Raw genomic sequence first — 21,566 nt, 5'->3', positions numbered from 1 at the left:
AAATCGCTCATTTTTTCATAATTTTTCTCATTTAAAATCTTTGCCTAATTTTAATAAAATAGATCTAAGAAATCAAATTAGGATGCAAATCTGTAACAAAACCTACAATATGCATCATACTGCAACAAAACCCGCGATATTCGAATTATCTGTGTTCTTTACTCTTCAAAAATTAAATATTAGGTTTTATTTCTGTATAAACGAGATACAAAACAACGATTCCACTCAGTGGACACGTTTTTTGTAAAAAAATATTCAAACATTTGGAAAAACAGTTTTTGCATATTATCTCGAAACAATGTTTTTGGGATAAAACGGGTTTTACAACTTGACGCTTTAATTGTGCGTTCAAAGTGGCCAATTATTACCGTGAGAAGCGGGATACGATGGTCACAAAGGCCAAGAAAAGGCAAATAAGGATAATCAATTTTATTCAAAGGCCCAGAATCCTTCTGAGGCGTTGCAAAAGGTGGGTAACACAAAACGGTGGGTTGTGAACAAATCTCTAGAATATATAAATCTCTAGAATATAAATTCACCAGGGCAGAAGCAGGCGAACAAGTTCATAGTAGAACACTCGTTAGTATTCATGGCAGATTTTCATTCATAAGCAAAGAAAGAAAGATAGTCAAAGCTGTAGTCGGTCTGCTAACAGGGCAATGTAAGCTGAATAGCCATCTAGAGCTAATAGACTGACGAAGTCATGTGGAGGTTCTGTCAATCTGAAGAAGAAATGACAGAACACATGTTATGTAGGTGTGACAGCCTGATAAATGTGCGGTTCTCTATAATAAGCAATTACAACACATTGACAGAGATTTATATGAAGGAGTCAGTCTCCAAGAAACCTAAGGATCAGAAGAGAACCACAATAAATCTGAAAAAGTCGCAGTGGACCAGGTCGGTAGCCAAGGTTATTAAAAAAAGGTTTCTCCAAAAAAATCCTTTATGGGTATTTCGCTACTGCACTGCAAAAAAAATGTTTTTGGGATAAAAATGTTTTTGGGATAAAACGGGTTTTACAACTTGACGCTTTAATTGTGCGTTCAAAGTGGCTTACTCTTTTATTTTGTAGATTTTCTTGCAGTGCAGTGGCGAAATACCCATAAAGGATTTTTTTGGAGAGATGAATCCGCCACATAGGTATAGACATTTTTTAAGATAAGGTTGTCTCGTAACTCGATCCGCCATTATTGGAAATATCATCTACTACGTCTACTACGTCTACCACTGATAGATAAAGGGATAAAACTGCCGACAGTTTGACAGTGCATTTCCGAATCGATATTCATTGTGTACTTGATGGTTTATATTGTATGGCGTCCATAGTTTTATTGTGTTGCCCATTTATCTCTCTCTGTCGTTTAATTTTTATTTTTTATTCCTTTATCTATGATTTTATAAGTTCTGTAGCATCCCTGTGACGTAGTTGCAGCTTCGCTCCTATTTGTCCAAAAGTTACGAGGCAACATTTTTAATATAGTAACCCTGGTCGGTAGCCATCTCAAAGAATCTAATCTACATTTAATTTATAAGGTTTTTACTATATCGTTTAATTTTTGTTTCAATCCAGAAATTTAAAAAGAAATGAATTGTAGACAGTATTTATACAGTATAGTATGAATTCGAAGCCAAAAAATATAAAAGGATACAGCTACGTAAAGATATAATATTAGTCAGAAGTACTTAAAATTAACCATTAGCTCTGGTTGATTGTTAATGTGAATAAACTATGGAACGTTCAATATTTGCTGAAAAAACATCATAATTTTGTAGAAGAATAGACTTTAATATATAACCATTGAATTTCTCGCTAATGACATGTACAATATAATTGATTATAATGTCGAAGAATTACTAAATTAGATATGTAAATATATTAGAATTATGTTAATTACTTTCTTGTGCTTTGATATGTCTCACACGTATATTTGGCTTTTGCCATCATAAACTTAAATAAATATAGCTTAAAGCAAGTTCTAATGGAACGATGTATTTAACTCTTAATTTTCATAATTATTTTCGCAAAAAATCAGTTGATAATACCTTAATGGTTATAAAAATAGAGGTTATAAAATATTAATGGTTATAAAAATAGAGGCAGGATTACTGACAGCACAATATAAAATATTCGTATTAAACGATGCATACTTTTTTTTGCAATTTCTGTTTGAATCAATTTTTTGTTAATTTCAAATGCCATTCTGCATTCCAACTGTAATTTTTATAACCTGTATAGTTTCTCTTGTGTTCACATTTTCGTATAGAAATTAGAAAACCTCTGACGTTATTGAGAATATTCCAGATAGAGTTAAAAAAATGAAAGCGACAGTGTTGCGATATTAAAATGTGTAATATCTGTAATACGCTTAACGAAAATAGCTTTGGATGAAAAATACGCATTTCTGTAAAATGCATCCGTGTTAAAGTTAACAGAATAAACAACAAAAATAAAAAATCTTTTATAGGTACTGAAGATCCCGCATGATTGAAAAAAGTCGTTTAGTTGGTATGAAAATGACGATTATTGACATTTACCATAATATTTTACATAATATGAAATAACGAATAGCAAATATTCTTTTTTTTTTTCAAAAATCTTGTAAAAGTATTCGGAATTTTTAAACTTTTCATGTGGCATTTGGATCAGCATCAAATTACGCAATTTTGTTTCAGTTTAACTGACGTCGTATGTCTATACTAGTATCCGAGATCACAATGCTGAGGCTCGAATTTGGACACCCTGTACACTGATTATTTTTTCAATATTAATCATCAGTCATCAGTCAATATCGATGAATTATTTGGAATTGCCTGCCTAGTTCAAATTGTTTTTATTTATTAAATTATCTATAATCATAAATCATCTAAAAGATGTTTAGTCTATGTAATCAAAGTAATCAAATCATGGTAGTACAGTTAACTTCGATGTAAATATGAATATTGACTAGTTTTTATGTGAGTACTCGAGTACCGTATGATAAATAGTCACTTCACACATAATAATATGATATATGGCATGCATACATTAAACGCTTGTAGAAATTAGTAACTTTAATCGAGGTCACATAGCGTGGTTATCGCTATGGGTTTTATTTATACCCATTTTACATTAAATGCAGTATTTCTAACTAAAATAAAAATAAATATTGGAGGAAATATAAGCAAAGATGGTAATAGGACGTCGATATTACGATAAGCTGCTTCACTCAAATGACTGTATAATGACGTTATACGCCAAGCGGTTAATAAACTAGTTACCTGTGTTAAATAACAAAATACTATGTTTTAAACATTTTTACGCAATAATCTTTGATCCTAATTATACATATGATTTAGTATGTATCAGATAAAATCAGAATGTGCACGTCTTAGTCTGTAAATTTCATCAACTTTAAATGTCTACAGAGCTTACAATGCCCTGATTGTAGACCCACTACAGGTTCATACAGATTCCTCATCTTTGCTTGTCAAGTCTGCCGTAATTTTTTTCGAGCGTTCTACTAAGAACTGTTTCACCTGCATATGACCTGATAAATTTATCCACCATTCTAGAGGATTGTTGGATTGTTTTGTGGCAACTTTTATAAATATAAACAAAATAAAATAATATTTGGCAGAACCGCAGAACAGAACTATGAATGGCTGTAATGCCTTGTTTGGTTATTTCATCTGCATTTTTGTTGCCTTTGTGACCTTTTACCCAGGATTACGTAAGATTGCTACGTTTTCCGAATCATGGCCCGAATTCTGGCACTTCGACATAAAAACATTACGTTTTCAAAGCGGTAAGCGAAATTATTCGATTAGCAGAACGCCAAGCAGTCGATTTTGGTATTCTCGTTACCGTGCGAATCGTGTTCTGGATACGCATTGAGCACATATTGGCAACATGGCAATTTCTCAGGTATCTAATAATTTGCTAATAATAATAAAGGATTTCATAACCTATTGCTATGGTTACCAGATGTCCGGATTTTCACTACATCCAGTTGGGTCCGGGCGGATTTATCAAAAGCGTCCGGATTTTAATGTTCCATTTTTAGAAATGTCTCAATAATGATAAATTCAGCAGTGTAAATTCATTGTTTTACATAGTATACTTTGTTTTAAGTTTTGAAAGTTATAAATGTATTTTTTTGCAAACGTCACATAAGTATCTATTAATTTTTGCGACGTGATTGACAACATAAAAAAGTAGTTTTAACGTTTAGCTACATAAAAGTAAAGCACTTTTACGCCTAAGCACAAAAGTACGAAAATATATTATTAAACTGGCATAAAGTGTCAAATACAACGAGCCACCGTAACCATAGTCTCTCGATATATAATTACTTACAAGGTATTTGAAAAACGAACGTTTGAAATTGTTTACAAAATTATTTGTGGCGTTTAAAAACAAAATAGCATAATATATTTGGAGTAAAAATTATTTTTGTGCCTCGCTTTTATGTCGTACAGCCGCGTCACAAAAAGTATCATTTTTACTCCTAATAAAACAATATACTATTTTTGCTCTTATATAGCTAAAAAATTGTGACGTCCGGATTTTGTCCGGATTTTCGGGAAGGCTTGCCCGGGGTGGACAAGTTTTCATCTGGTAACCCTACATATTGTTGAGTTATGTCAACCTATTCTTCTATGGATATGTTATTAAGTATTCTTATTATACGATGGAAATGTTGTAGATCCTTCTCAGCATTTTCGCCGTTTTGAACAATATTTATAGCTGCGAAGTCGTATATTATTTATAATATAAGTATTATCACTTATTGAGGAATTTATAAAAGAAGAAAAAGTTTTCGCCAGAAAGCAAGAGAACGCACAAAATCACATTTTTTTGTATTTTTACCGACAGTTACGACAATGTTACGATAAGCAAAACAATCCTTTAAGGTAGCCGTTTTCAAATCGCTTAGCGCAATGGGTAAAGACGCTAAGCGCGTCAGATGAGAATATCCAAATCGGTAGTTAAGTGCGCGCTAAGCAAAAATTAACATCATAAGTTACAGAATTCCGGCCCTGAATCGAGTAGTCGAGTGTCTTTAGCGTATTTGTAGTGACTTATTTTCCTGGCCTATTATTTCTTCCACACAATACGGAACTGCTGCTATATCAGTCTGGAAAAATTTGACATCTTTGGATAGATTTACGGAGAAAAATATCCCTTGCTTCAGTCTATTGAGCCATCTGTATATTAGGTTGCAGAGATGATTTAGGATTTTCTTTAGTGATGAGCCCCACTGGTCTTGGTCTTGTACAAAAAACAAAACCAAGGCCAAGACGTGTTTGATCTGCAAGACCGACTAGCGCAAGACTTCCGCAAGACTAAGACCAACCATGCAAGACTCTTGCGGTTTTTTCCGATGTTTTTTCAAGTTTATATTTATGATAAAAGAAATTACTGATTTCTTCAAAAGTATTGTTTGAATTTAATACAGATAGTGTTTTCCCGAGTAATACATAAAATTTTAATGAAAGAAATTCTGATTCAATATAATATATTAAAAAATAAACATTTTGTCAGTCAAAAATTCTAATAATTTCTTTCTATAAAGTTTAATTTGCATTAAACTACCAAAAATACTAATTGTTTAAAGATTTTCTATGTAGAAAGTGCATCTAGTAAAATATATTAAAAAATGCAAGACTTGCAAGAGTCTTGCGCAAGACAAAGAAGATCACTGGACCCTGCGAAGCCAAGACCAAGACCAAGATGTTTATGCCTTTGTTTGTCACTATTTTTCGTATGACTTCCGAAACCTGGGCACTGAAGGAAAGTGATAAACTAAGAATAAACGCCTTGGAGATTTGGGTATATCGACGTCTACTGCGAATACCATCGTACATATTATACATACATACTGCCATTACTCGCTGACGAGTATTTGACACGCATCAGAAGATGGTCACGCAAGGCGTTTTCTTTCATGAGCTTTTCTGTGACTAAATAGCCCGATACGTGATGTTATCTGTCTACCGCACTCGAGACATTCAAAAATCTCATTGCTTTGTTGCCTCTTTACTTTTTCGTTGTCGCTGTTAACTGACTTTACAATTCTTCTCCATTCCGTTCTATTGTGAGCTGCTTCTTCCCACTCGTTCTGCTTGTTAATCCCCTTTAAGTTTTCGTGGAAAATATCGTTGTACCTTTTGAGTTGTCCACCCGGCCGCATTTAAACAAAATGTACCATTATATAGTCCATAATATGATTTTCCCTGCTCTGATTGGTTGAGACATACCCATACTCCCATGTCACCATACTCCCACGTAGGGTGCAGGACTGAAGAGAGATATTATTGGAATCAACTGAACATCTTAAAAATATTTGCGCAAGTAATGTGAGTATGAATAACGGCATTTATACTTGCAAATAATACAATCTGTCAGCTAATTATACTCATCTTAAAGACAAACAAGCTATTTCTTATGGTTTCCCTTTATGCACTGTCTTTCATTATTTGATTAAAAATATATCTCCATCAGATCGTTCACTGATTTAAACACCACCATTAATAAAACCAAGAAGGCACTCATGGAAAATGAAGAACTTTAAAGAAACTGCTTAAATAAACTTAAATTCAAATGTTTTCAGTCAAAGCAGCGTGGAATGTTATATTATCAATGTTTAGTACGATGTTCCAACAACGGAAAAATTAATTCAAATGACATGAGACCCTCCATTTTCTAAACATCATGAAGTGGCACACGTCATAGTATTTAAGACAATAGTTTATGGGAATAGTGTAGTTTGATATCTATGTAGTGACTAGCAGTTATTCGATAGCAACGGGCTCACTAAAACAAATTGACTCACCAAATCAAAACCAAGCTTAATGTAAAAAAACTATTTTTCAAAACATTTTTCGATATTAAAACTGAGGTTCGCTTTATTTGAGAACGAAACACTGATTGGCGCAATCTAGGTGTAATGGATATTATAATAACCTCTCCTTATTATTTCTATTTTTAGAACACCGTTTTAGATATAATTAACCACATGTTTTTATTGTTACAAACAAAACTATCTAAAACTATCTTTTTTAATTAGGCGAGTCAGGTAGGTAAATGACCTGCATCTATCAATAACGCTAGAATGGCTGTCATAATTTGCTGCTCTTGATATTTAAAATGGTGAATGTAAGAATTTTCGTTTTTTTTTCTCGTTTAAAAAGTGAAACGATTTAACACGCGGGGCGTGGATACAATTATTCGTACATTCTACAGGGTAAACCAAAGATTGTTTAAAGTAAAATGTTATTACCGACTCTCATATTAACCAAAATAGACTTGCTATATTTTTTGTAACTACATAAATTTTAGTTTTATTTGGATCATTATTTTATTACAATCAGAGGGCAAAAAAAATAAAAAAAATAGAAAAATACAATTTTTTAATATTTTAATCAGATTTTTTTGCTTTTAATTTTTTTGCTTTAAAAAGTGGGACAGGTTTATGCAAACCGCATCCTTCTAGCTTCACTATAATAACGGAGATAACGGTATGATTTCAACTAAAATGGGACAGCTTGTACAGGGTGGGTCAAATTCGACGCTTTTAAATGGAAACACCCTTTTCTATAGGAGATAGGCGAAAACTAATATCGGTGTCCGGAGCTCAATTTTTATCAAAAACATGATGGTGAAAACCGCACATCAATATCTGTTACCGTTTCGGAGTTACGGGGTGTTTTTAAAAAATGTGCATTTTTAACAAATCGCTGTAACTTTTTTGCTATGGAAAATTTTGTATTTCCATGAAAACATTTCCAAAGTACCTTTTTACGTAGAATTTAATGGTTTAAGTATTATATTTTTAAAATTAATAATTTAAGAGTTATCAACAGAAAAATAGATTTTTTATTTGGGACACCCTCTATATTTTTAATTATATGTTGGTTAAATATGTTTTAAATTGTTATAAAATTCTACTATAAAAATATTATTTTCGTTTTAATTGATGCTCACAGCTAGAATTTGTTTGCATTACAGCCGGTGTAAAGCCTACTTATTTAACGCGGGCGAATTTTTATATACTCTATATCTCGAAGAGAATCGAGCAAAATATCAAGTGTGTTATATTTTTGGAAAGGTGATTTTAAATTATTTTCAATAAATTAAAAATATTCAGTGTGTCCCATATAAAGAATCAAATTTTCTGTTGATAATTCTTAAATTATTAATTTTAAAAAAATTATACTTAAACCAGTAAATTCTACTCAAAAAGGTGCTTTGGAAATGTTTTCATAAAAATACAAAATTTTCCATAGCAAAAACAGCGATTTGTTAAAAATGCATATTTTTGAAAAACACCCCGTAACTCCGAAACGGGGACAGATATCGATATGCGGTTTTCACCATCATGTTTTTTACAAAAACTGAGCTCCAGACACTGATATTAGTTTTTGTCTATCTCCTATAGAAAAGGGTGTTTCCATTTAAAAGCGTCGAATTTGACCCACCCTGTACATGAAGTCTACCCTTCGAGTTTTCGTTCTAGAAATTGCATTATTATTCTAATCTCGTATTATATAAAATGTAACGTAAAAGTATCATCATGCACTCAATTGAATACTTATTTTTTTTTCATTTATCTTAGCGGTTGGTTTGGCACGTGCCCCTGTGCCCATTAGCACCAGCCACCACTGATATAACCTGAATTCCATATTCAAATTTATTTGCCATTCTAGAGACCAGGTTCATGTAAATCGTGGAAACGTTTTTCAATCAAATGTATGCCAAATAGGAAATAGAATCTTTATTCAATCAAACTAGAAGAACCACATTATTTTGATATACCGTTTAGTTGAGCCGGTGATAGTCCCGCCAGCAATACTATTAATCTTTTGACACACTAACACGTTGTTTAATTTATTCACCATACAGTTAGAAACGATGATAAAATAGTGATGTGTAGCATTAACAAAACAAAAGAACCTTGTTTAATTTATGCGACTATCGGCTTAGATTTCAAGCTGTAAATTGGTAATAGAAGGAATATAAAATAGCTTTATCGAAGTAGCCTATTACTTCGTAATACTATATCATAAATAATAGTGTATTTATATCTATCTACATCAATATATCTACACTTTGATCTCAGCCAAATGGCCGAAAAGCGATTATCTATATTACAAATTTTAAGTTGATATCAAATTAAAATACACTGTGTATTTCCCCATAAGTTGCCAATTCTTTGGAAATAAAACAGCCACAGTATATTTTTAAATTTTCTTGAATTTGGTATACCGGGTGCGTTTGAAAAGTGGTTCACTCCTATAACTTTTTTAGTTCTTCAGATATAGAAACAAGATTTGGTATGTTAGTAGGTGACATAAATTAGGATTGAATGACGTATTCAATTCTTTTCGGTCACTTCCTCGTTTACCAGAAATGACTACAACTTTTGGGTTTTAAATGACACTCTCGGTATTTTTTACATCATTTAATAGAATGACGTAACACATGTCAACTTTTGACATTTTCAAAATTAAAAGATAGCATTTTAAATTTTAATTTTGAGTGCCATAGCCATAAAGGTAACGACAATTTGACATGAAATACCAAGTGTGTAGGACCAAATTATTCGCAGCAAAATGCTTTTTCCAAATATGCTAATGAGCCACCCTCGTTCCATTTCAAAAAATTTGAGATATGATTAAAAATACGATTAGTGCATCTTTTAAACGGCCCGGACAAGACTCGAAAAACATTAGACTATCAAATCTATTTTTCCAATGCTACTTGATTAAAAATTAGTGTTTTTAACACAGCCATGGCACTCTAGATTGAAATTTAAAATACGATTGTTTTAAGCGAGAATGTCAAAAGTTGACGTATGATATGTCATTCTATTCAGAGTGTCATTTTCTATCGAATAAAGAAAAAAAAATATCGAGGGTGTTATTTAAAAATCACCAGTGGTATAGTAATTTCCCCTGAAACAGGAAGTGGCAAGTGAAACAATTAAATACGTCAATCAATCCTAATTTATGTCATATACTAACAACTATATATGATACTAACATACCATATTTCGTTTTTTTATCTGAAAAAACAAAAATGTTCTAGAAGCACTTTTGAGACGCACCCGGCACTAAACTCTAATCACTGTGTACTTTCATTTACTGTATTGAATAATCTAGACTCCATATTGTTTTAATATAACAAATTAAAATAAATGATACTTCGCAATTGATACAATTTCATACTGCTATATATTTTTCATCTTGTTTGTGTTCTTTAAAGTTACTTTCAGTTTATTTGTTATTAGGCGCGATTCTCGCTATAAAGTACTGCCACCGTCACGTCGAGCCGCCGTGGGGTATTAGCATGAAAAAGGCGATCGAAATTCGAAAAAGCAAATGTGTTTAAGATTTCCCAAAAAAAGATAAATGATAAGTTAAATCATCTCTGCCATGAATAGCGTTGCTATGGGTGTTACTAGTTACTTCTCACGGATAAGAGGTAAATGGCTAAATTTTATGTTTAAAATTATAAATTGTTGTTGTTCTTGTGCTCTTTTTACGTTTATATTATCGTTTTGATTGAAAATGGCTCAGCAAGCTGCAGGTATGTATTCTACAAAAACGTATTATTTATTTTGATATTCTCTATACTAACGATTTTTTTTGCAACTAAAAGGCGTTCAGAAAATTTGATTAAATTTGTGACATTTTTATTATACTTAGAGATTTAGTTGCGCATTTCGAAGAATTCAGCATATTGTCTATATACGTTTTACTTAGTAAACATTGGGCTTTCATACAGTAAAATAAAATACTGCGACTTTTTGCTATTTTGCAGATAAAATGAGAAAAACATTCTTGGTTTCCTCTAATTTGCCAATCAGTGATATACTAATGTGAGGTGTAAACCGCGATGGCATTGTTGTGTACAAAGCGATCGCATTAGTGCCATTAGCAGTATAGCAAGTAGCAGTATATTTTGCAGTGCCATTAGCAGTATAGCAATTTGGCATTAGTAGCGACTTTAGTGGTATGGGCATTGCTCGCGGATCAGTCGTAGCATTAGTAGTAGTAGTTGCGATATTACTACTGGCACTTACCGTGGAAACACTGGAACAGTGATTTTTCTTTCTTTTTTTAGAATCGACGAATTATCCTTTATTTTGTTCATATTATTTCCTCTTTAATTGAAAATAGCAATAATTTATATAAGGTCTACATAAAAAAATTTCGATCAACTATCAGTGTCAAATACCCCACTGTGCGCCGGCCACCACAGCAAATATTCTTAAATGGCCAACAATGAACATATTCACAGTTCTTACAGTGCCATACTCTATATAGAGCGTCGGCTACCTCTCGCATGTACTTGTGATGTGTGTCATCAGTGTTTCACAAGTACACGGGACCTACTATACAGTTTATCACCGAATCCGAACGGCACTACTTGAGAGACTGTTCAAGGAAAATATACTCAAGGTGGTTTTCCATTGCCTTCCTTGAGGTGGCGGCTCGTTGGTTGGTCAGTTGGGTGTTGGTTGGTCAGTCATTTGAAAAAAAAAATTGCGGGCAAGCTGATTTTTTCAGAGTTTGTCAGCGACTGTCTTCTGAGTGTAAAATAAACAAAATCGGAAATTTTCCCCTTGCGGTTTTTGAACAATAGGGGTGTTTTTTTTTAAATTGTACTACAACAAAATAATTAGACGCAAATTGTACATAAGAACATTCTCTATAAGTTCGCCTAATGATTTTTTTATAAGTTTATTATTTCCGGACTCAGCGGCCGTTTCATGAGCCCTTTGGGATGGTTTTCATAAAGTTTGATTTACAGCAAATTGATCCGTATGAAAGTTGTTTATAATAAATGGACAAGCAACTTTTCCTCATGATTTTTTTTGTAGCTTTATTATTTTTGGAGATAGCGTCCAGTTCATGAAAAAATTGGGGTAGTTTCACAATTTTTGTTTAGTTCTACAAATTTACCAACTTAAAGGTGCTCATATTTAAATTACATGCCAACTTCCCTATGATATATATTTAGGTATTTCCCCAAAACGCTTTCATGGTCAAACAAAAAAAATTCTTTCAAACGTTTTCATGGTCAACGTTGCCCCTACCCACAATTGCATTTAGAAGAGTTGCCAGTCCTTTTCTCTGAACGTCCACAATTTCAGCAACATTCAATAATTTCTTGTAAATAAAACACGAATCCATTTTCCAATAGCACTTGTGAATTTCCTGAAAAAAAAAGATACCACCACTTGTTCATGATCTGGGCGCTATAGCTTGATTTTCATGCATCCGTTGTCCGACGATACGTTGATACGATATTAATTTTATTGGTAGAATTTAAAGACTTTGATTGGTTAGAAAATAACGCAGTTTTTAAATTTATTGCATTTTCATGCCTCCGTTTATCGGATATACGTTGGTGTCATTTTATATTTTCGATTTTGCTATTTTACTTATATTTTTATTAAGGTTAGATTAAATTTGTCAAAAAACTGTCAACATATCCGTTATCGTATGAACGGGTCCGTTGACGGGCTGAAGTAAAATATTTACGTATGAAAAGTGGCGCGAAAACGCTATGACCAATCAGAGCACCGTCGGACCATCGTATCAACGTATAACGGATGCATGAAAATCAAATCTCCAAAAATAGTCAAGTTACAAAAAAAGTTCATAAGGCAAAGGTATATTACTCTTATTTTGAACGAATTTTTATATCTCCAAAAATAATCAAGCTACATAAAAAATTCATGAGGAAATGTTACTTGTCCATTTATTATGAATAACTTTCAGTCAATTTGTTGTAAAACAAACTTTTTGAAAACCACCCCAAAGGGCTCATAAAATGGCCGCTAAGTCCGGAAATAATAATTAGTTCAAAAAACTCATCAGGCGAACTTATAGAGAATATTCTTATGTACAATTTGCCTCTAATATCTTGTTGTTGTATCATCTAATATTTTGTTGTAGTACAGTTTTAAAAAAGCACCTCTATTGCTTAAAAACCGCAAGGAGAAAATTTCCGATTTTGTTTATTTTACACTCAAAAGACAGTCGCTGACAAACTCTGAAAAAATCAGCTTGCCCGCAATTTTTTTTTCAAATGACAATTTTATGGGATATATTTGCTGTGGTGGCCGGCGGCATGCCGGCAAAATTAAATTTATCATGTCAAAAAACTTCCAGACACCAATTTTCATCCAAATATTGACGTTACTTCATAAATTATTTCGAAAAAATTGAAATAAAAATGAAACTTCTACACCCTGTATCTCCAAAACTAAGCATTTTAGGATATACATTTAAATAAACTTTTTGATTTATTTTTATCTGCAAAATATGCTGCTGAATTTTCCGGAATACAGTTCGGACCACCCTGTATATAAAAAAGTTCCATATAATGGTGACTTCATCTGTGACACTGTATTATATTTTTATTAACATTGTAAAAATAAATAAAATATAAATCAAATTATTTATGGTATATAATTCTTTCAGATTTTGTATTTAACAGGAATAGAGTGAAAATTTAGTTTCTGTTGATTGGTTTTTGTTTTGACAGGTTATCCATCGTACGAGAGGTACATTCATAGTCATTGTTTGTTTTAATTTATATGTTGTTGCTTTTCTCTGTTCGGCAGATTTATTTATTTAATGGGAAAATGAATAGATTATAATATTATAATATTATACAGTGAAAGATCGCCAATTTAATTTATGCAGATTGCTTTTTTTTGTTTCAATGGAGTTATCCATCATATAAGATGCATCATATGTACATACATGCATTGTTTATGATTATCTATTTTATTGCTGCTGCTTTTACGTAGTTTTCCTTAGTCAATTATAGAATATAAATAATGGTTTACGTTTATTAATCGTGAAACCACGAATTAAAATTTATGAAGATTACGTTAAATTTGTATTTATAGTAATAAATGTCAAATTTCTCACAAATATAATGATCAAGTAGCATTTTTAGACACAAAATATCTGCTATCAATGATTGCCAAACAGTTGAAACGATGATGGTGATTTTGTCAAGATACAAAAGTTGTTCTGATATTAATTCAACATATTATTGATACGTACGTTTTGTAACATAAATCGCTTTTTGTTTCGAAACATTTCACCAAAATATGGTTTCGCTCCATAAATTATAACAATAAAGATCTTAGTGTCACAAATTTTTCGAAACTTTTAAGAAACAGACGTAGCTCACATTTACAAAGGTTTCGTACCCGTTTTGTGCCTTATGTGAAAAGTTTCCATAATTTATTTGATATTCTGTCAAATATGAAAACATAACCTTACTATATTGTTTGAATTTTGTTCTGCAGTTTTTGAGAAATGGGGAAGACTTAACAATTTAAGTTTTTTTAGTATAATTAAAAAAACAGAAGGAAGGACATATATATGGTGAGTACAAATACAGATATTTTTCTTATGCGATTTTCTAATTATTTATATACACATTACAGAGATGATTTGTTTTAAGAATAAATGGTAATAAAGCTACTCTCCATACCCAACATGAGACCGAAGAAAACTGTTACCAGCAAACGTTTTTTTATCTTGTTTCCACAATGGAATAATGGAATACATGTTTTTATATTTTAATTGTGTTATAATAAGTAAATAAAAAATGTGTTAATTATTTTGACTAGAAGTTTTGATTGGCGTTGTTCACAGATTCGAAATTTCTACACAGACGTAGTATGTGGACACTTTACTTTCGCTGAATTCGCTGCGTTCGTTCAGGGAAACTAAATCGAAACATTTTGGAAACATATTTCAGGTTCCATTTATTGTCGATTAATATATGATATAATGCAGATTGATTTGTGTCCCACTCCATGTCAATTTTATAAAATAATGAAGTAAAATTCCGCCATGTTGGCTATAGTGATAGCATTTTTAACTAAAAATATGCGTTTTTATCGATTGTTGAGCTTTTAAACTCATAGGAACGCCGGTCTACTTCAATTTATATAATTTTAATTTCAGAACCAGGATATAGAAATAAAAATAAAAATCTATATTTCAAACAAAAATATTTTGTAGCAATAAATAATGATATATAGAAGCGGCATTAAAAATATGAAAGTACGTTACTAAATTAAACGATGAATTTGCTTTTGCCAAACATTTTTTGTGCGAGAAAATCTAAACACAAAGATCTTAAGACAAAAAAAATATGGCGGAAATCGACATTGTTGTTGATGTTGTAGAAATAGAATAGGTTGAGATGTAAAAGAAATTTAAACAGTGAATTTTTATTTAGAATTTAGAAATAAAAAGATAAAACAAATAGAAACACTCTTCTAAATTACAGACAGTTATTTATAAACCAATAATAAACTATTTCTCCAACTAGCCATTGAACGACTGGGGCTAATTTTATTTTAATTTCCTTAAATAGCTACTAACTTATTAGTTATCTAAATTACTTCCGGTTAAATAAAATTAACATTTGTTTAATACCAGTCGTCTTGGCTAGTAATAGAGGAAATAATTTAAAAACTTAGTACTTGTACAAACATTTGTTATTGGCATATACTTGCCATGTCGTGTTAGCGGTTTATTCGTGCAATTATTAGTCACTTGTAGCGCCGCGTGAGCGCCAAGCTTGTTGCAAAAAAAGGTTGCTTACATAGATAGTATACTTGCCAAGTACACAAATATTGGCGTACTTGCCAAGAACACGAGTCGCGAGAATTCGTCTTTACGTAAAGGCGGCACACGTACACAAGTCGTTTGAGTCCGCCTTTAGTGAGGGCGCCCACCAAAGTGATGTAGCATCTGACGTGGCACGTAATCTGGCAAGTAACATGCATCTATATAGCAAGTTACGTTAAATTGAACAATCGACAATAAGTGTGTCAGCGTACACTGAAGTAGCGCTGATTCGCCACGTGCTATTAATACGTTACTCGGATTTGGCAAAAATGAAGGACGATCCGGACTTCAATATACGTTTTATATCACTGATTGAGACTAAACCCTGCATTTATGGTCACACTCGTGCCAATTATTCCAACAGGAATATACAAGACTAGGAATGGGAATAACTTTTCTAACTAGCACATGAATGGTTTCCTTTTTTTATTCTATAAAATACTTGAAATCTTTCAAGATAGATATTCAATTCCTTAAAAACACTAAATCCACTGTTCCTTTGTTTTTGCAAAAGGGGTGTATCCAATAGCAACGCTTTGGATAATTTTGGTTCATATTAATTAGGTTTACAACTGCTAACAAATCTTCATCCTCTGAGGACGACATGTTTACGCCACTGCCACATCACTTACCTATATGTGCGCTTCCTGAAAAAGCATGCAACGCTATTGCCATGTATGTGCAACGTCATATGCTACGTCACTTTGGTGGGCGCTCTCCCTTAGATAAGCGAGTATCGAAGTAGGTAAGAAGTGTTCCATGAAAATTATCGTGAGTTGACTAGCTGTCTATGAGCAAGCTGTGGTTATACTGTATTAGCTTTCAAAATTTCCAATATACTACAAGTTGTCAAATAATATTTCACCTGTCACAATAAAACGACCATTTCATTTTCCTTGAAACCGAAGACAACAAACAGTTCAGGTACATAAACTACACAGAGAGATACACAGATAATTTTATATCGAAATGATTTAATTTCATTTGCATAAATATGGAAGAAAGAATTTAACGTACCTTTTCCATACATATACATGTTCAGATAATGTGTATATGTATGTAAAATTTGCTGCTGCTGTATAAACACAATTTAACACAAGTGTTTATTTTTAAATCAAATAAAGGCAAGAAAGAGATGAAAAAAAAATGGAACAAAACGATACGAATATTCGGTGTATTTTTCAAATTCCTTGTTTATATTTTAGGTACACTCTCCACATATTCTTAATAATTTGCGTATTAAGAGAGAAATAGTTAATTAGCATTATATTATGTTATTTGGATTAGTCCTGGTTCTTTAGGTTTACCAATATTGATATACACACATGGCCAAAATCAAAAAAAATAAATAAAATAAAAATATAACGATATTTTTACTTTATTTTGGACCTAATATGATTCTTTTTATATTTTTGGACATATTGACTTTCTACACGACTAACTAATATAAAATTAAAACTCTAAGTGCAACTAGGCTGTTATTATAATTTTATTTCATAATGAGTGAAAATCAACAAAAACAAATTTCATTTTAAAGAGAAAATATTGAAAACAATTTTAATTATTTCTCACAACTAATAGTCGTCTGTATTGCCTCCTCGAGCCTCAATGCAAGCTGTGAGACGACGTGGCATGCTCTCAATTAAGTTGTCCAGAAAATGTTGAGGAATGGCTTCCCATGTTTCGCGCGTAGCAATTTTCAGTTCATTTAAGGTACGGGGGATCATTCCTTTTGACAATATGGCGTTTTAGCATGTCCCAAGCATGCTCGATCACATTCATATCTGGAGACATCTGTGGCCACCACAGTTTTCTTATACCCTCTTCCTCACAAAATTCGCGAACCGCTAAAGTGCGCATTATCGTCCATGTAAACAAATTCATCCCTAACTGCCCCTCGAAATGGACGCACAATAGGCTCTAAAACGTCCCTAAGATATGAGACACCTGTCATTGTGCCATCAATAAAAACAGGAGTTCGAGCTTCGTGCATTATACCGGCCCATACGATAATGCTTCCCCCTTGAAACGGGACACGGGGTTGAGCTGCATTCAAGCGTGTTCGTCTTCCAGATGCTCTCCAGACGAAAGTTCGTCGGGAGTCTGACACTAGGCCTATTCTTGTTTCATCACTAAACATGACGAAATTCCAATTAGGTTCATTTGCTCTCATCTCCTCAGCCCATTGTAGTCGCGTAATTTTGTGCTGTAAATTAAGCTTCGGAACACATAGAGGCCTCCTTAAATGTAATCCTCTCTCATGGAGTCTTCTTGCTATGGTTTTTCTTGAAACATTTACTCCCTCAAGGCGAGCTAACTCATTTTTAATAGCAATACCAGAAAGGATTGCGTCGTGCAATTAAGGATATTTGACGGTCTTGCACAGTAGTAGTAACTCTCTTTCTACCTCTTCCAGGCCGGTTTGTAACCTCGTTTATCTCCCTGAATTTTTTTAATATTCGCGAAACATCGCTTTGGTTAACTCCTACAATTTCAGCTATTGCAACTTGCCGGTAGCCCTGCTGAGACAGCGTTACTATTCTGACTCTATTAAACTGTTAAATAATGTTTCTAGGCATTTTAAGGCCAAAACAATGGTCAAATTTCTTCTGAAACCCAAGAGACCACAAATCCAAATGTGCAAGAATTTTTAATAATATGTATTGGGTCTGAACGATAAACATTGTTTACCATATCCATTTTAACAAAAAATGGTTTATTACAGATTATCAAAGCTATGTATAAAAAAAGAATCTTTAAATTCTTTTCCGTATATTTTTAAACGATATATGCAATAATTTTGGTCATGTGTGTACTTTTCCTATAGGTTAATCTCTTTTTTCAAAATCGTAGCTTTTTCAATGTTTTCTGATATATTCAAACAGTAAAAATTTGAAAATTAAAAATAACTCTTTACCCAAACTAGTTTATTATTAATTACAAATATAAAGAATTCGCATCTTGATTTGTTTTCAAGATATAGGTAGCATGACTGAATAAATTTATGTTAAAAATATGTAGACATATATGTATGTTAATGGCAAGCAGTCGCAGACTGACTGTGACTGCTATTCTAGACTTTTATTTGGTAATATTAAATTAATTAAATACAGATATATTAATTTTGTGATGAAATGCTGTATTACTTAATTATGTATTTCCTTAGTATCTTTATAAGGAATACAAAAAAATTCTGCAAAAATCTTCGTTGTCTTCGCAACTCTGTATATTGTTCTCATTTTCATTTCTTTTGAAAATACTAGGTCAAGTTAATTGATTACAGATAATTTAAGTTCCTCTCTCAGTGAAATAGAAATCATAATTAAATTTTAAGAACACATTATCGTTTAATTTATAAAATCCCTTTATAGACTCGCTAATTTATACCGGGTGTTTCTCAAAAATGACTCATCCCTATAACTTTTTTATATTTTTTAGAAAAAAAACGAGATTTGGTATGTTAGTATAGGACATAAATCAGGATTTATTGACGTATTCAATTGTTTTCGGTCCCTTCCTGTTTCAACGGAAATGACTACTATTTTTTTATTTTTAAATAACACCCTCGGTATTTTTTTTACTTTATTCCATAGAAAATGACATTCTAAATAGAATGATATATCATGTGTCAACTTTTGACATTTTTGATGCGTTGAAGATAAATTAATGTTCTTAACACAGTACACATTTTTAATAGACTCTGTATTAATATTTAAAATACGATTTTTTAAACAAAAATGTCGAAAAAAAGTTGACATATGATATGTCATTTTATTCAGAATGTCATTTTCTATCGGATAAAGTATATAAATACCGGTGTCATTTAAAAATCAAAAGTTGTAGTCATTTCCTAATAACAATAACGTAAATCATTCCTAATTTATATCACATACTAACATACCAAACCTCGTTTATTTATCTGAAAAAAAAAACAAAAAAGTTAAAGGGGTGAGCCGCTTTTGAGAAACACCCGTTGTTTTTAAGAACTAAATTTGGAAATACTATATTTTTACCATTTTATTTATTTTTTACTTAATTCTACTTAATTCTTTTGTATTTTATAAAATATTATTTATTAATAATTTTTTCTATTTTTTTCTTTCGAAATATGTTATTTCCTAAAATGTGTAGCCTTTATATTACTATTTACTACTCAATAATTTCTCTTTAATCTTTTGATAATTAATACGTGAATAAAATGTTTACTTAAAATATTTTCCAATGATATATATTTTAATGGTTAGCAAAAATCTTCTTTATAGATACTGCAATTAAAACCACAGTTATATTACGTACTTTTTTTAAGTTCTGACCTTTGGTTTAAACCAGTCTATTAGTTTATAGTAAAAAACTGTACTTATAAAAACTACAAATTTTCAAATATTTGCAGAAATTTTAATTTTTATAGCATAAAATTTGTGACTACATGAAATTAATTTAATTAATTATGGTATACATTTTTAAAAATTAAAAAAATAATAAAAAATACCGAATAATTATAAAAAATATCAGAAATTTGATAAAATTATTGAAAAAAAAACGAGAAATAAATTTGCCATAAAAACAACATCATACAAAGTCAATCAATATTGTTAGATTGTTTACAAACAATTATTATTGAAAATGTGTTTCAGAATGTATATAAAATATAAATAATGAATTTTAAAAACCGAATAATTTTATTTTACTCTTTCTTATAAAAAACTTGATTCATAATTAAATATTTCAGTTTCCTTGCTTTACTTTCATTCATTTTAATTCTTTTCAATAATTTTTTGAGAATATTTATAGCATTCATTTCATTTAAAATATTAATTAGCAAACATTTTCTTTATACCCGCGGTCAATCTTGTAATAACTTTTAATTTTTTTCTTTCTATCACTAAGAAAGAAAATTTAAAATTAATTTTCATGTTGAAGGATTGATTCATGCGTTGTTGTATTTAAAATAATTTTCGTTCATAAATTTAAAATTTTTTAAATATGTGCCATTTTAAACAGTACTTGAATTTCATTTTTTACTTAACCATAGCCATAATTCAGCACTTACTTGATTACAGTTTGTTTAACTCCGGAAGTCATCGCGATCAGCTGGAATCAACCACACTCAACACCAAACCGTGACCCGTCAAGAAGATCGATCAGCAGTCCTCACCGCTTAGGAAGAAGACACCGACAAAATTGAAGAAGAAGCAGCCGATCGGGCGCGGAAGAGTCGCGAAAGGTGAGAGAAATCACGCGCGCTACAGAGCAGGGAGAAACTTGCAAGTTTAGGCGGTCATCGCGTCCGTTTGTTGTCGCGTGCGCTGCGAGAAATGGATGGATGGAAAACCGTGCCGTCGTATCGTCGACGAACTGAAAAGTTGGTAAAGGCGTCGAGGGGTCGCTTTATAACGTTCCACGACGCCCCACTATCTCTGAAATTTCTTGGTTATCGCGTAAACACCTGTTGGTTGCCTGTTGAGCAGCGTTCTCCTGCAAATTGCTTGGTCTAATAGTTTGAAAGCGAACAATTTGAAAACGCGCATTTGTTTGCATGTCAAAATATACAACCTATAGTCGAAAAGTGGAAGTCAATAATAAAAAAATAATCTACTAAAACCACTATAAAGAACAAGGAATGATATTGCTGTAGAAACAACTACTCATAAATGCAACAGTCTTAAGGTTCATCTAATTTAAAGTGGATTGCAATTTATTTTCCAACTGGAAACCACGCAGAGATACATTTACTTGGGTAGGGAATTAAACAGCCAGCTAGACCATTCTAAGGAAATCAGAAGAAGGATTGAAATAGATAAGGCTGTTTCCTCAACATGCGGAAGTTTTTGTGCCATCCGAAGATAGCTATACCAACGAGGACAAGAACATTAAATTGTTATATATGGCCCCTGCTCCGATATTGA

General features: G+C 31.9%; 1 protein-coding gene across 1 annotated transcript in view; it reads right to left on the bottom strand.

Annotated features, from left to right (window-relative positions):
- Positions 1-21,027, bottom strand: part of LOC115889554 (neprilysin-2) — a 152,264-nt gene extending 131,237 nt beyond the window's left edge. The window contains exon 1 of the mRNA XM_030909594.1: positions 20,711-21,027. Coding sequence (XP_030765454.1) covers positions 20,711-20,742 — 32 coding nt within the window. The 5' untranslated portion in view covers positions 20,743-21,027. The remainder of the gene's footprint in view (positions 1-20,710) is intronic.
- Positions 21,028-21,566: the final 539 nt, after the last annotated feature.

Source organism: Sitophilus oryzae, unplaced genomic scaffold (genome assembly GCF_002938485.1).
Source record: "Sitophilus oryzae breed Bouriz unplaced genomic scaffold, Soryzae_2.0 scaffold_815_pilon_pilon, whole genome shotgun sequence".
Taxonomy (NCBI): Eukaryota; Metazoa; Arthropoda; class Insecta; order Coleoptera; family Curculionidae; genus Sitophilus; species Sitophilus oryzae.
This window is presented reverse-complemented; position numbering and strand designations above follow the sequence as displayed.